Source organism: Elgaria multicarinata, chromosome 3 (assembly GCF_023053635.1).
Source record: "Elgaria multicarinata webbii isolate HBS135686 ecotype San Diego chromosome 3, rElgMul1.1.pri, whole genome shotgun sequence".
Lineage (NCBI taxonomy): Eukaryota > Metazoa > Chordata > Lepidosauria > Squamata > Anguidae > Elgaria > Elgaria multicarinata.
Window position 1 is genome coordinate 40,979,293 of NC_086173.1, and position 14,189 is coordinate 40,993,481.

Below are 14,189 nucleotides of genomic sequence, written 5' to 3' on the forward strand. Positions count from 1 at the left end.
TTAATTGGCCCCTCATGCAACCATAGTGTGTGTGTGGGGAAATCACCCTTTTAATTTGATGCAGAAAAGTGTTCACTGTACTTTAAAAGCTATTTGACTGCTAAACTGTGGAACACAGTTCTCCTTCAGTGATCCAGGAGGTGCATGTACAATGAATGAAGAAATCTGTTGAACTGTACACAGGATTTGGGAGCGGAACAAATACTGCAAAAACAAAAACAGCAAAGTAGTTACGAAATACTGTTGGGATTTTTTGGCTGCATGAATGGACTGAAAGGTTAAAGACACAAAACAGACAGAGCTGCTGCAGACGTTAAAAATCATAGTCCAGACAAAGAAAGGGATTGCCATTCTTACAAAGCTACCTTTTAATTGTTTGCTGAACTTTTATCTTAAACTAATTCCCTAAGGTAAGCATGTTCATGTTACTTTCTTCTTGCTTCTCAAGCTATTTTTTCATCCATAATAGCTTCCAGGCAAGGCTTTTATTGTGCAATTGCCCTGTGTCATTCTCAGAGTTTTATTGATGTTGTCTTCCATTTGCAAACCTCACTGCTTCTTCCACCTTTTATCTTACCACCTACAAAATAATACATAAATAAGTTAAGAAGAGAAAGACAGAATAGTTACATAACACCTTTTGACTGATAGTGCTAGGAGCTGACTGTCTGGAAGCACTCCCTGATGCTGCATCAGCTAGCATTAAAACAAAAATCAGCTACCGTTTCAATTGAAATACATTTACTCAGTTTACTTGGATTTCAAATTATATTTCATTTTACAATACATGTACACTGAGAGTTCAGTAACACTTACTCATGGGTTAAGTGTTCCCCATCTGGACATTGGATATACCATGTAACTTTCCTAAACCAGCCTTCCCTAAACAGCACACTCTGGATGTGTTGGACTACAGCTCTCAACATCACCAGCCATCATAGGTGTTGTGGTCCAACATGTCTGGAGGACACCGGGTTGAGGAAGACAATCGTAACTAGATTCAATCAGACTAACTTGGCTCATTTGTGGATTGACAATGCACTGAGAAAGCTTGACTATTCAAAAGTAAGTCTCTCTGGCCCAATTCAAACATTTCCAGCTGCCCATTCAAGAGGCATCTGGACAACCATCTGTCAGGTATGCTTTAGGGTGAATTCCAGGGGGTTGGACTCGATGGCCTTATAGGCCCCTTCCAATTCTACTATTCTATGATTCTATGATATATTCAGGAGGGGATGTAGCTAATTATGTGAAAGGGTGGTGAGGGTGGATTGTTGAGGTGGATGACAAGCCACCCACAGCCCTAATACAGCCCATGGGTTCTGGGTAGCTTATCAACCACTCCAACAACCCAAGGTGCAGCGGTGGCTGCACATTAGACCGCCAATCTGGCATCCATGGGCACTGCAACCCACCATGACTAAAAAGCCACAGTGGGCTGTAGTGATTGTGTGAACCAGGTCATTGAGTTGAATGAAACCTACTCCTATGCCAGTACATGTAGACTAAATCCTATGCACTCTGACTTGGGAGAAATCTCATTGAACACAGTTGGACTTACTCCTGAGTGAATCTGCATAGCACTGCATGGCTAACTTTTGGAATTATCATTAAAAAATGATTGGAACATTTGTGATTGTATTTAATTAGGGCAGTTTGAAACTTACTGATTTCTAGTTTTCCCATCATTAGAGAAATGTTCTAAACAAGGGTTTCCTTTTCAACATATATATGACTTTTAACACCTGATATTGTTGTTAAAGCGTTTGGACAATAAAAGTAAAACTGAACCATTTGGGAAACCCAGAGTGAATATTATTTTGAAACTGCAAATGTCAAGGATTTCCCCCTACATGTTGAGTTTGAATGTTGCAATCCTGAAGCAGCTTTGCAGAACATTGCATAGGCTTATTTGTTCTGACTTGATCTGGCTGAAGTTAATGTTTATGAATTTTATTAGGGAAAGGATATACAACAGTCATATTTCTTAAGTCACTTTTCCTACTTTTTTCTCTCTATCCTTAATAGGGTAGACATTTAAGCATTGCCAACGAAGAGGACAAATCAGGTTACAGATTTTCATAAAATAGGCTTATGCTAATTTATATCTATAAATGCTAATTACTTTAGTTTGAAAGGAAATACAATAGAGCACTCCATCGTGTGGAGGACTGTGACCCATGTGCATGCTCAGTGGTCTGTCCACGTGCTGACTGTTCACACGTGACTTCAAGGCCCCTCCCTACCCTCTGGGGAAGAACCCTGAAAAGGCAGGTTCCCTCTAATTGGGATTCGTTGTGTGGCGGCCAAAAACTCTAAGACATGGTTTCTCTCATTTTAGAAAAAGCTTATTACAAGCAGTGCTGCAAGGCCACAGCCCCTAGAGGATCTGAACGACTGCCCACTAGTTTCAGGCAAAGCTGACATACTTATAGGGTAGCATCCTCAGAAACAACAACAGAACCTCATATAATAAACCAATCATAATACAGTAATAGGTAAGCTTTTCAACCAACGATAGGCAAGGATTGATATGCATGTGCAGAGTTCTAAGGATTGGAAAAACAAGATGTTGATGGGTTTTGCAATCCTGGAACATCTGTTCCTTGTGGTCACACCCTTCCTGTCCTCGCAGGGAGGCTAATGTGTCAGCACTTCTTGTTGGTTGAGCAATATATTTTCAGTTACAGCTTGGATCAAATTGCTACAGAAGACTTAATTTATAATAGAAGGGGCTTACAGCAAAACATGGTGGGCATGGATAAAACAGCCCATCCACTCATTTCCTCAACACCTCTCTTCTTATGGCCCTTTATCTGTAAACTGGACTTGAACTGGAGGCCCTTAAAATAGAAAATACCTTCAAAGAGAGGTCTGTAAAGGAGAAAACATGGCCACTGTAGACCTTGATGCAATCAGCAGGTGAACTCCTATTTGAAGGAGACTTGTTAGAGCGCTCTCTCTCTCTCTCTCTCTCTCTCTGTTTGTAATCATTCATGTAACTGGCCAGCATATATTATGAATAGCATCACCTAGGGACGTAATTACCAGTTCACAGAGCAAAACCCACTCCTGTCCATTTAAATATTCCAGATATGGACAGAATCAAGCTCCACTTAGAGTTGTAGAAACACTACCAGGGAGGAATGCCAAATGGAAAGCAGATGCTTCTCATATTATTATGCTGTGTCAAGTGCTTAGGGACCTTCATCACTCAACTGCTTGCCACTTCCCTGTTGAAATAGTAATAATTAAAGTTTGTTCAGGGTTTTCTATGAATTCAGATTCATTTGCAATTTAATTGTGTGTTAAAAGTTTCCATTTTTCTGTATTCAGCTATCTCTGAAAATTATTATTATTATTATTATTATTATTATTATTATTATTATTATTATTATTATTATTATTTTAAAAATATAGATACTGTACCTTCACCCTAAATAGGATTTGAAATTAAACATTTAATAAAAAAATTATTCTAAAACCTAACATAAACAGTAAAATTGAGAGTTTTAAAACTATATAAACGAGCTTAAAAATACAAATTTTAAATACAAAAAGTTAAATTTTAAAAAAATGCCTGCACAGTTTTGCTGCCAGGCATACCTCTCATGGGAGGGCATTCCAAAGTCAGAGCACCACTGCACGGAAAGACTTCCCTTTTGTAGCTGATAAGGGGTCTTCTCCTATAAAAGGCACACAGAAAAGGGCCTCCTCTGACCATCTCAATGCATGAGCAGGTTGATACGAGAGGAAGCAATCCTTCAGATATTGGGGCCACAGGATGTTGAAGGTTCTTAGAAGCACCTTGAAGTGGACTCAGTGCTGACTATGCAAGCAATCTAGCTCTTTCAGAACGGATGTGCTAAGTCTTCCCCTAGGCAAACCAGCCAGATTTTTAGGAGCTGAACTCTATACTAGGTGGAAGTTGTGGAGCTTTTTCAATGCATCTACAATTATGCATTGTATTCTCCAACCTGGAGGTTATTACGAGTGCATGAATCACTGAAGGCAGGCTGTGAAAGGCCATAGCTCACAAACCCGATGAAGCTCCCATACCCAGAGATTGATCTGCTTAGGAACACACACGTGCAGAGGGCAATGTCCGTCCGATTAAGCAGGAGTGGGAGCTGTATTGTAATTTTTAACTGTTGCCCACTGCTTCACTTTGTTTGCTGTAAAAGGTTTCTGCCCAAGCTTATTTCTCTTTTCAAGCAGGCCCTAAAATGCAGAAACAACACCAGAGAAAGAGAAGTGTGTATCAACAGACTATTGCACTCCTGTGGAAAAATATAACCTTGAAATGGAGGATGAGAATCCAAAGTTTTCAGGTAAGTATAAAGAGGTAATTATGGTGGAAGGAAATAAGAGTAAAATACTGTTCCAGTTCACTGTTTTGTCCGATTCATATTTTTTAAAATTGAAGTTCTGGAAGTTTTTCAAAGTTGGAATAAGAAAAACTTTGTTATTTATCTTAACTGTTCTTTGAATGATGCAAGGAGGAGGAGAAGTCATTCATATGAATTAGAGTAGGGCCTAGTTTCCGTTGTTCAGTTCTCTCTGAACAAAAGACCTTGGTAATACCAGAAAAATTGTTTTCATTTATACCAACCATGTTTGGGGGAGTGAAAAATAGGTAGAATTTTGGAGGGGTTATACATGTCTAGTAAATTGATCTTGCAATAAACGTGTTGCCTCTGAGTGAACATAGCATCATTTGAATGCATGAATCTTTTTAAATGAATCATTTAAAATACGTATTTTCTGAATAGCCATTTTGTGGATGAATGGGAGTGATTCCCCTCTTCCCACTGCTGGACAGCTGATCAGTGGGACTTTAGGCTTTCCAATAGGATTCCATGCATGCGTGCAACCCTGGCTATTGATTCAGGGAAGGAAGCCATACCTGCAGGTCCCAGGTCCACATGATGTTTCCAACAACAACAACAACAACAACAACAACAACAACAACAACAAAACACACACAACAACAACAAATTATTTCTTACCTGCCTCTCCCTCTGGATCAAGGCAGGGCACAACACAAATACAAAACAGTGTAAAATACATAGAATTGATTTAAAATATATAAAACTAATACATTATTAAAATATGAAAAGCTCTTTCTGTTAGGGATCAGGAAGACTATGGCTTATATCCAATGGTGACTTTGCCTGAAAGGAAATTGCTTCTGCAACTCAAGGCACCCAGTGCCCTCCAGTTCCCCTCTCCCCGCTTAACTCAGTGTATTATATAGCACAGCATATTTGTCCCCATGCTGGCTCCTTGTTTGCCCATATATGTATTTTTTAAATTTAATTTTATTGTGTATCTCAACAAAACAGAACAGAAAATACAGTGTATAAAGAAAAACACACACATAATGTTGCCCATATATGTTGTTGATCTTTTGCAGAAAGTAATTAGTAGTAACATAGCCACCATGGTTAGGAAAAATGCAGTTCATATGACACACTAAGCCATCATGGTTAGCTCAAAATGTTTAACCATCATGGCTTACCATGTTGTCTGAATAGGGTGACTATATTGAAGAAAAACATGTAATGGTATAAATGTTCATTGCCCTTTAGGGATGCTGCGAGCATCCAACTGGGTCCACAATGGCAGCAGCGCCCCCCCTCCATCTCTAACGGAACCAGTTGGACATGCCCGGCGGCAGCACAGACCTGCTCGAGAGTGCTCATAAGGCCCCCACGAGCACTCAGCAAACACCCACTTTTTTCCTCCCTCTGCGCTAATGATGTCTGCCATTGGCATGAAAGGGGGAAATGCATGATTTCTGGAGGATCCAGAAATTGTGCATTCCCCCTTCCATGCTAATGTCACATGCCGTTAGTATGGAGGGGGAGAAATGCACAATTTCCAGACCATCTGGAAATTGCACGTTTCCCTCCCCACTGCACCAATGACACCTATAAGGTCCCTGTTGGTGTGGGGGAATGCATGATTTCTGGAGCCTCCAGAATTGCACATTTCTCCCCCTCCACGCTAATGGTGCCATTTTCAATTTTTAAACAGAGTATGTGCAGTTCAAAATGAATCTTCAAGTAACCTTCCATCTGCCCTGTGCATACAAACACACACACACACACACACAGAGAGAGAGAGAGAGAGAGAGAGAGAGAGAGAGAGAATGGATGTGTGAATGGGAAAGGGGAGCAGAAGGTAGTGTTTGCTTTCTTCTCTTTCATTCCTTTCACCTTAGTATGTTATATGAGAGTTGGGATGTTTAGCGAGACGCATCTCTCTGTGTCCTCTCCATTACTGTAATTAATTAGCACTGGTCCTGGATTGTTTGCCTATCATCTAAACAACAATATTACTGTAGTATAAAACTTCTGGGTGCTATTCATCCCTTTCTTTTTCATTATCTCCAGGAATGGTCTTCATCACTGATTCTTATCTTTTCAATGGTAATAATATTATATATAACATACCATAGTCCAGCTCATGAAATACCTCAGGCACACCTTGGACAGCTAGATGACCCTCCCTTCAATGTTACTGGGGTTAAAATTGTCTATACTCCAGATACAAAGATGGCAAGAGAAATCATGGAGAAAATAGAAACCATCTCCGTCCTGAAAGGTATATTATGCTTGCCAAAACATATTGGCATACCAGTTCTTCAGCAGGACTTAACATGTTATTGGACTTACCAGTTTGGTTGAGCTCTCGAGGCTGTTGTCTGCAGCAGGGGTCAGCTTTGGAGCAAGTGACAAAACAAGGAGTGACTCTGTACATGTGCACAATGCCTCTCTCTCTCACTATTGTATAACAATTGCCTCTAGGGCCGTTTCTACACCAGCCTTTTTCCCCAGGATCGTCCTGGGATAATCCCTGTTCATCCAAATGACACACAGGGGATCCCGGGAGCAGGCAGGAACAATCCCTCCATTTGCCTGGGATAATCCTTAGGTGTAGAAAGGGCCTAGGATACAGGAAAGGGGTTTTCCTATCAAAGGCTCATTTTCATGTGCGATGAAGAAGTTTACACTTCTATTTTAAAAATATATAAGTAGTGTGCAAATGAAACAGTGTGTTTCATAAGCATTTTTTTCCCTGCTAGGTTTTTCCTTTCTAACCATGACAGGGCCACAAAACTCTGATCTTACTATTTTGAACACGGTACAGAAGGTGGCTGCCTTCAAAATGTGCAGCTAGGAAAAGTAATGTTGCATTAACATTTCTCTTTAAACTTAGATTTGTATTCAGGTTCTGAGCCATTCTGAGCCATAATCTCTGGGATGAACAACGTTGCGATTCTGAGCCCTACCCACCGAGATGTGAAATAATAAAGAGGTCTGCTGTGCAATCCTCAAAACTTTTATTCAGTAAATAGACATCTCTTCACACCTGAAGGGAGTGTGAATGCCAGGAGCTACCCTCTAAGTTTAATTAGCCTAATAAAGCAAGGCAGTTGCTTATTAGCTGAATGGACAGTTTACCTCAGTGCCTGACAGGCTTTTACTGGACCCCTCCTTCAGGGAGGGTCTTCAAGCTGCAACCTCTGCTGTGTGGCTAGTCTGGCAGACTGCATCCGACCCCCTCTCAACTCCATTCACTTGACCCGGTGGTGGACTCTGGGATCTGTCAATTCAAAGACTGGGGTGGGGGAGAGCCTCCAAGTCCAATTCAGAATCCATGCCAGGGAGACCAAGCTACATCCTGACAAATAAGATAGCTGTTCTGTGAAAGGATCTCAGTTATTTCATCCATTCAAGAGATTCAAGATTAAAATGCTACCAGACAACGCAGGGTTTAACTTTAGTCAGAGCTCGCTTTTACTTGTGTCTTATCCCCTGATAACTCATTTTCAAATAATCATCATATTTTGGACAGCACTGGGTCCACCCATGGACTCAGTCCCACTTAAGCCAAATCACAACTAACAGTGCAATCCTATGGATGCCTATTGGATTTTATGGGATTTACTTCCAAGTATCTATTAGTCTGCAATGTAAGGCGCTGTTTAGCCTCCAGGGTAAAACTTCATTGTGCACCTGACCAATGTGCTACCGTGTGCCTGTATTTTCGCCAGTCCATAGGAGTGAGTGGCAATTTGAAATACATAAGTGGAGAACTCTTGAAAGTAGGGGTGTGCACCGCCTTGGGTCCAAACCCTGAATCCAAAGTGGATTGGGGTGATTTGGACCCTCCCGAACCGGATCCAAACCGGTTCGGGCAAAGTCCGAAGCGGCCCAAAGCCAATTGGCTCCGAAGCCTCAGGCTGCCTCAGCACTTCGGAGGTGGCCCCACCCCCATCCATCTCCTTACCTGCCTCCGCCGTCCACTGCCAACCTTGTGTCCGGAGGTCTCTACTGCCGCTGATGCGTAAGATGGGAAGAAGGCCATGTGGCTTACTTCTCATCTTATGCGTCAGTGGCAGTGGAAGCTGCCGGATGCAAAGACTGCAGCAGCGGCAGATGGTGGAGCAGGTAAGTAGGGAAGGGGGGAGGGGGCTTACCTGGTGCCTCCTCCATCTGCGGCAGCGGACAGTGGAGGCACCAGGTAAGTGGGAACAGTTTTCTTGTTGCCAGCTGTGCAGCCAGCACCCAGAAAACTCCAAGTCGCCTCGGAGGGCCCAAATTTCTCCTCAGCTTCAGCGCCAAGGCAGGTCGGGAACCCCGGAGGCAGCCCCCAGGCAGATCGGGGCTGCTTTGGGGGCTCTGGATTGGCCTCAAAGGTGGATCGGGGGGGTGGTCCCTGCACAGCCGTACTTGAAAGAGTCTCATTGCTGTTCACACCAGAGGCACGGAGATGGATGAGCTCCTTGCTTGTTTTTCAGCTTGGGAGAAGTTGAGCACGGTCACATGCATAGTAATATATATATCTATGTTTTGGGGAGAGGTTGTTCTTTTTTATCAGAAATATGTTGGTGCCTGGATGAGAAGCCTTTGGAGACCAGATTGCATCCCCACTCAAATCCTTCTGGTTGCCCATCTGTAGATGATTGTGACTTTTCCTTGCCACAGGTCAAGTCCCCTTTTCATTGACCTATCTAGTTACCCAGCCAGAGTTCAAGCTGACTGGTCAAATATCATCTGAGTGTTTGATCAGTTTATTCATTCTAGAAGTGATGCCTTGGCCGATTCCTCTGCCCTGTGAGACAGCCATGGAATGTTATGCTGGTCTAGCTAGCAAAGCATCTTCACAAGAAGCCCTTTCTTTCTCCCCTGTATGGGATCCCACCTAGTAACAAGACATTTTCCATACTATAGGTATAAGCACAGAAGCAATGAAAGATGAACAAGCCATGGAAGAAGCACACAATGAGGACTATAAAATTATTGGAGTTGTATTTCAGAATGACTTTTCCTATCGACTCAGATTTTGTTCTGATATGGTTGTTTCTCCAAGCAGTTTGATTGAAGAAATAGGTAATTCAAGATGAATTTGCATTTCTGCTCCAGTTCCTTGATACCCATGTGGATACAGTGAAGTTAGATGCAGGGTGGGACTCTCATCATTATATATTCTTAGAAGTCATTTTGAGTGTGCATTTAATATAGAAAAGAAATCCATGCATTTATTCTATTGAAATATGAAGAAAAGGCCAGCCAGTTTAAGACCAGATGGGTTAAACAGAGAGAGAGAGAGGAAGGGAGGACTTCCTGATTCAATAGGGATGAGTATAATTAGGGTGATCATATGAAAAGGAGGACAGGGCTCCTATATCTTTAACAGTTACATAGAAAAGGGAATTTCAGCAGGTGTCATTTGTATATATAGAGAACCTGGTGAAATTCCCTCTTCATCACAACAGTTAAAGGTGCAGGAGATATACTAGAGTGAAACAATAAATTTATAGCAAAAGCAATCTTTTATAAAAAACACACACAAAAAAGAATAAAATGTAGAACACTTTTTGTAAGCATACACACAAAAATAATAATCATACAAACAACAGTAATCTATATATTTAAAATGCTTAGGTATGTTACCATTTTGCCACACCCACTTTGCCTTCAGGAATTCTAGAATGGCTTCAGCTATGCCCCCACGGCCACGCTCCTCCCTGATTTGCTCGCTGCCTGGAGAGGGGCGTGGCGTGGCTCCCCTCCATTTATCAAATCCACCAACTTATGCCTGCAGTTCTAACTGCTCTCTCGGATCCGAAGCTAGACTACGACCCCCAGCATGCACTGCGGTGGTGACCGTTCTTCTCAGTGTGTGCGGTTCATAGATGTCGCACTCAAAGAAGAATGAAGCCTTCCGCTTTCGAAAATAATTCCACAGCGGCCTTTATTTATTACTAGCAAAAAAGCCTGTCATACGACACGTGTAGAGGAGCAGTCTGGTGAGGAGGTTAGTGGGTTTTGGCCTTTCCGCTAGGCTGGAAGCACTTGGCAGTTATCTTTCTTGGAACTTGGAGGGAATCTACACGTCGTACTGAAGGCGCTTGCATGCGCCTCCAGTACGCACCCAAAACGATGGTGTAGATTCCTGTCTACCTGCCCAGAACAGACGGAGGCGGCGGCTGGGGAATCCGGCTGCGTCCTTGCTGCCGCCGCCGCCTCCCCCCCGCCGGCCTCCTGCTGCTGGGGTAAGAGGGACCCAGGTCGGAGAGCTCGGCTTCCGCATCCAGGAGGGAATCTACATGTCGTACTGAAGGCGCTTGCATATGGTCACCCTATACTGCTGCTAATGAATTGGGGTGTGGTGTTCATAGCTGTGTTTTCTTACACCAATTGATGATGATGCCAGTAATGAACAATCTCAAAGCAAGCTTTGCAGACAATCTTTCTATTCCATAAATGTTTATGGTGCATTTTGGCAGTGGGGAGTGGGGAATGGATTGATTTTAAACACCAATGGGTTACTCAATCATTTTTGCTTCAGTGTATTTGTAGACCAGGGCTTCTTCCACTCAGAGAGCTCCAGCTATTTATTTAGTTATAAATAAAAAGGACTTATAGGTTCTTATACAGAATGGCACATTAAAAACTGACCTTGCAAACGTAAGCCCACACACCTTTGAAGCAAAGAAGTAGTGTGCTAACAGCAATATTACGCCTTCCGCTTATCCCTTCTTTTGAACTGCAACACCATACCGCCTCTTCCATTTCATGGAACTGAAAGCAACTGCAGGTACCTTGCAGCAAGACTGCTTTTGGGGAGAGTGTTATTAATGTCCACGCGTGCATTAGAAATGTAGCAGTAGGGAAAGACATGAAGGAACAAAAGGAAACCAGATGCAGAATGCTTTCCAAGGATTTTGGAAAGGTATTTTCTAATGTATCTGTTCCACTTCAGAAATGAGATCAAGTAATAAAATTCAAGGAGAATTTTGGACATGGAAAATCTCGTAAGCATCTTTAATTGTGTTCGTTATATATAAAAAAGGATGTACTGAGCTAAAGTGCAATTCTAGAACATTTGAAATTCCCTCGCAAGGAAATATGGTTTAATGAAATGTCTTACTTTTTCCTGTTTATTGCTGGTATCATTAATTTACAAAACTGTGCATATAATTAAGTGTTTGTTTTTCTCTTGCTTGCAGATTTCTGCTTTGACTATTCAGCAGATTATTGTAAAAGTCCAAAATACTGGTTTGAAGGTTTTTTATCACTGCAGTCTAGCATTGATAGTGTTCTTATTGAAGTAAGTAGAAATAGTTTAGTTTGAGAAAGTAGTCTTTTCTTCTATTTTTATTGTATTATTATGTGATTTGATACATTCATTTTTATCATTTCACATGAGTCTCCATTATAGGGATGGGTGAACTCATTGCAGCCTGCCTTGTGTGCTACTCACCAGACCCTTGCTGGCCTCCTGACCCTGCTTAACATGCGTGGTGAAGCCATCAGGTGGTACAGCTCTTCCTTTTGGCAGCTGTTCCTTTTCCTAAAGGGACATTTGCATAGGGTGACCATATGAAAAGGAAGGCAGGGCCCCTGCAGCTTTAACTGTTGTGATGAAGAGGAAATTTCACCAGGTTCCCCCTATACAAATGGCACCTGCTGAAATGTCCTTTTCAATACAACTGTTAAAGATACGGGAGCCCTGTCCTCCTTTTCATATGGTCACCCTACATTTGCATAAATGGTGGCTGTAAAGGGACCATTTTTTGCAAAATTATAGGTGTAAATGGTCCATTCACCCCTTTACCGATGCCATTCACACAACGTTACATTTCCAGAAAACCCAGAGCCTGCCATTTTTAAGCAAAATGGCAGCTTGGTAAATGGACTGGCAGCCTCGCAGTGCTCCCATGGCTCTGCGAGCAGGGGCAGATGGTGAGAGTGGCTCAGCAAACACCTGCAAGAGTGGACAGAGATGAGTCCATCTATCCTACGTGTAAGCCTCAGGACTCAGAGGCTTACGTGTAGCCATTACAGAGCTAGGGTGCATCATGCTCCCACTCTGCATTTGAGCTAGATGGGCGGTTTCACTTCTCTAGAGGAGGCTTTGGGGAGGGGGAGGAAAAGAGGCTGAGATGGCTGGGGATAGATTAAATCCCTGCATCCCCAGTCTCCTCTCCGTGTTATTCAGCTCTCCTAGCATGAGAAACCCCAGTGGCGAGACATCTCAGTCACGAAACGTCTCAGCCCCAGGGACAAAGCATCAACAAAGAAGCGAGTTGAGCACCCATAGGGTGACCATATGAAAAGGAAGACAGGGTTCCTGTATCTTTAACAGTTGTATTGAAAAGGGAATTTCAGCAGGTGTCATCTGTATATATGGGGAACCTGGTGAAATTCCCTCTTCATCGCACCAGTTAAAGCTGCAGGTGCCCTGCCCTCTTTTAAATCTGGTCACTCTAGTATAGCTCCTGCAGCTTTAACTGTTGTGATGAAGAGGAAATTTCACCTGCTGAAATTCCCTTTTCTTTGCAGCAAGAATGAGTCTTTGGTAATTCTGAGTTGTGTAAAATATAGTGAGGAAGAGTGCACGTTTGGCCAGGGTGGGGGGGAAGTCACATGATTACAGCGACTCTTTCTGAGTAGTGATTTAAATCGTGATTTAAATCAAATCCACCCTGAAAGTAAGTTTAAGGGTTCAGCTTAAATTCTATAGAACTCATTCCACAACTGAGGGGTCCTTTGGCAGGGGCTCACAGAGAAGGACCCCTGAAGATGATCTTAGGGTATGTTCACATAATGGCCAACCAGCTGCCTGTGGGAAGTCCACAAGTAGCACATGAGTGCAAAGCACCCACCTGTTCATGTTCCTCAGAAACTGGTTTATGGAGACATGCCACTTTCAAAGCTGGAGGGAAAGTTTAGCAATTGTGACTTGTTGTGCACGATCATATAATCTCCCTCTTTATGATATGCTGCAGACCTCTTAGGGCACACTCCTATGCATATTTAGATGGACAAGAAGTCCTACAACCCCCAGCATTCCCCAGCTAGCATAACAGGTTGGGGAATGGTGGGAGTTGTAGAACTTTTTTCCTATTTATACCTGCATAGGACGGTGCCCTTAGTCTGATCCATATTTATGAAATGGGGATAACAGTGAAAAGTTCTTGTAATGATGTAAGTGATGAGGATTTTTTTACAGTAAAAATTGCTATGGAAAATATCAATAAGGTGGTTTTAAAAAACTTTTTCTTTTTTAGCGGCTCACCAGTCATTCTGTGTGGGATGAAATGAAATCAATTAGTGGCATCCGTATGAGATCACATTCTGTTACACCTACAGATATTTTTGATAACTTTTTGCTCTTTTTTGCGATGTCAGTGTGCTTTTCTCCGTTTATGTACTTCTTGTCACAAAATGTTTCACGCGAGAAAAGGAAATTAAAGGAAGTGATGAAGACCATGGGGCTACGAGACTCGGCATTCTGGTGAGCCAGGAGAAATAGCCCTTTCTATGCTGGTGTCAAAAATGTCTTATGAGAAAAAGGAGTAAGGAATGATATGAATCCATTATATCTAAATGTATATGTCTATAGTATGCATATAATCCAATAATAATAATAATAATAATAATAATAATAATAATAATAATAATTAAAAAAAAATTACATCCTTGACCACAACTACCATGGGTACTCTTAGGGTATAGTTTGATGATACAATGGACATGGAACTGCTACAGAAAGTAGTAACCCTATGTTTTCCCTGCTCCCCATCTTGTGTAAATATACTTACCTGAGCTGTGATGTCATCATCTTGTATATTTCCCTGTTCCCTCTCCACATAATTGGCTACCTTACCC

General features: G+C 42.1%; 1 protein-coding gene across 2 annotated transcripts in view; it reads left to right on the top strand.

The window, feature by feature from the left end:
* The first annotated feature begins 278 nt into the window (after positions 1-278).
* LOC134394519 (ABC-type organic anion transporter ABCA8-like) overlaps positions 279-14,189 on the top strand; it is a 110,533-nt gene continuing 96,622 nt past the window's right edge. Inside the window, exons 1-6 of one of the 2 annotated variants that reach the window (XM_063120050.1) lie at positions 279-410; positions 4,219-4,331; positions 6,399-6,609; positions 9,243-9,401; positions 11,525-11,625; positions 13,589-13,815. In XM_063120050.1, the coding sequence (XP_062976120.1) occupies positions 4,227-4,331; positions 6,399-6,609; positions 9,243-9,401; positions 11,525-11,625; positions 13,589-13,815 (803 nt within the window). In that variant the 5' untranslated portion in view covers positions 279-410; positions 4,219-4,226. Of the gene's footprint in view, positions 411-1,084; positions 1,138-4,218; positions 4,332-6,398; positions 6,610-9,242; positions 9,402-11,524; positions 11,626-13,588; positions 13,816-14,189 lie in introns of those variants that run through there. The other variant, XM_063120049.1, reaches the window with a different exon arrangement.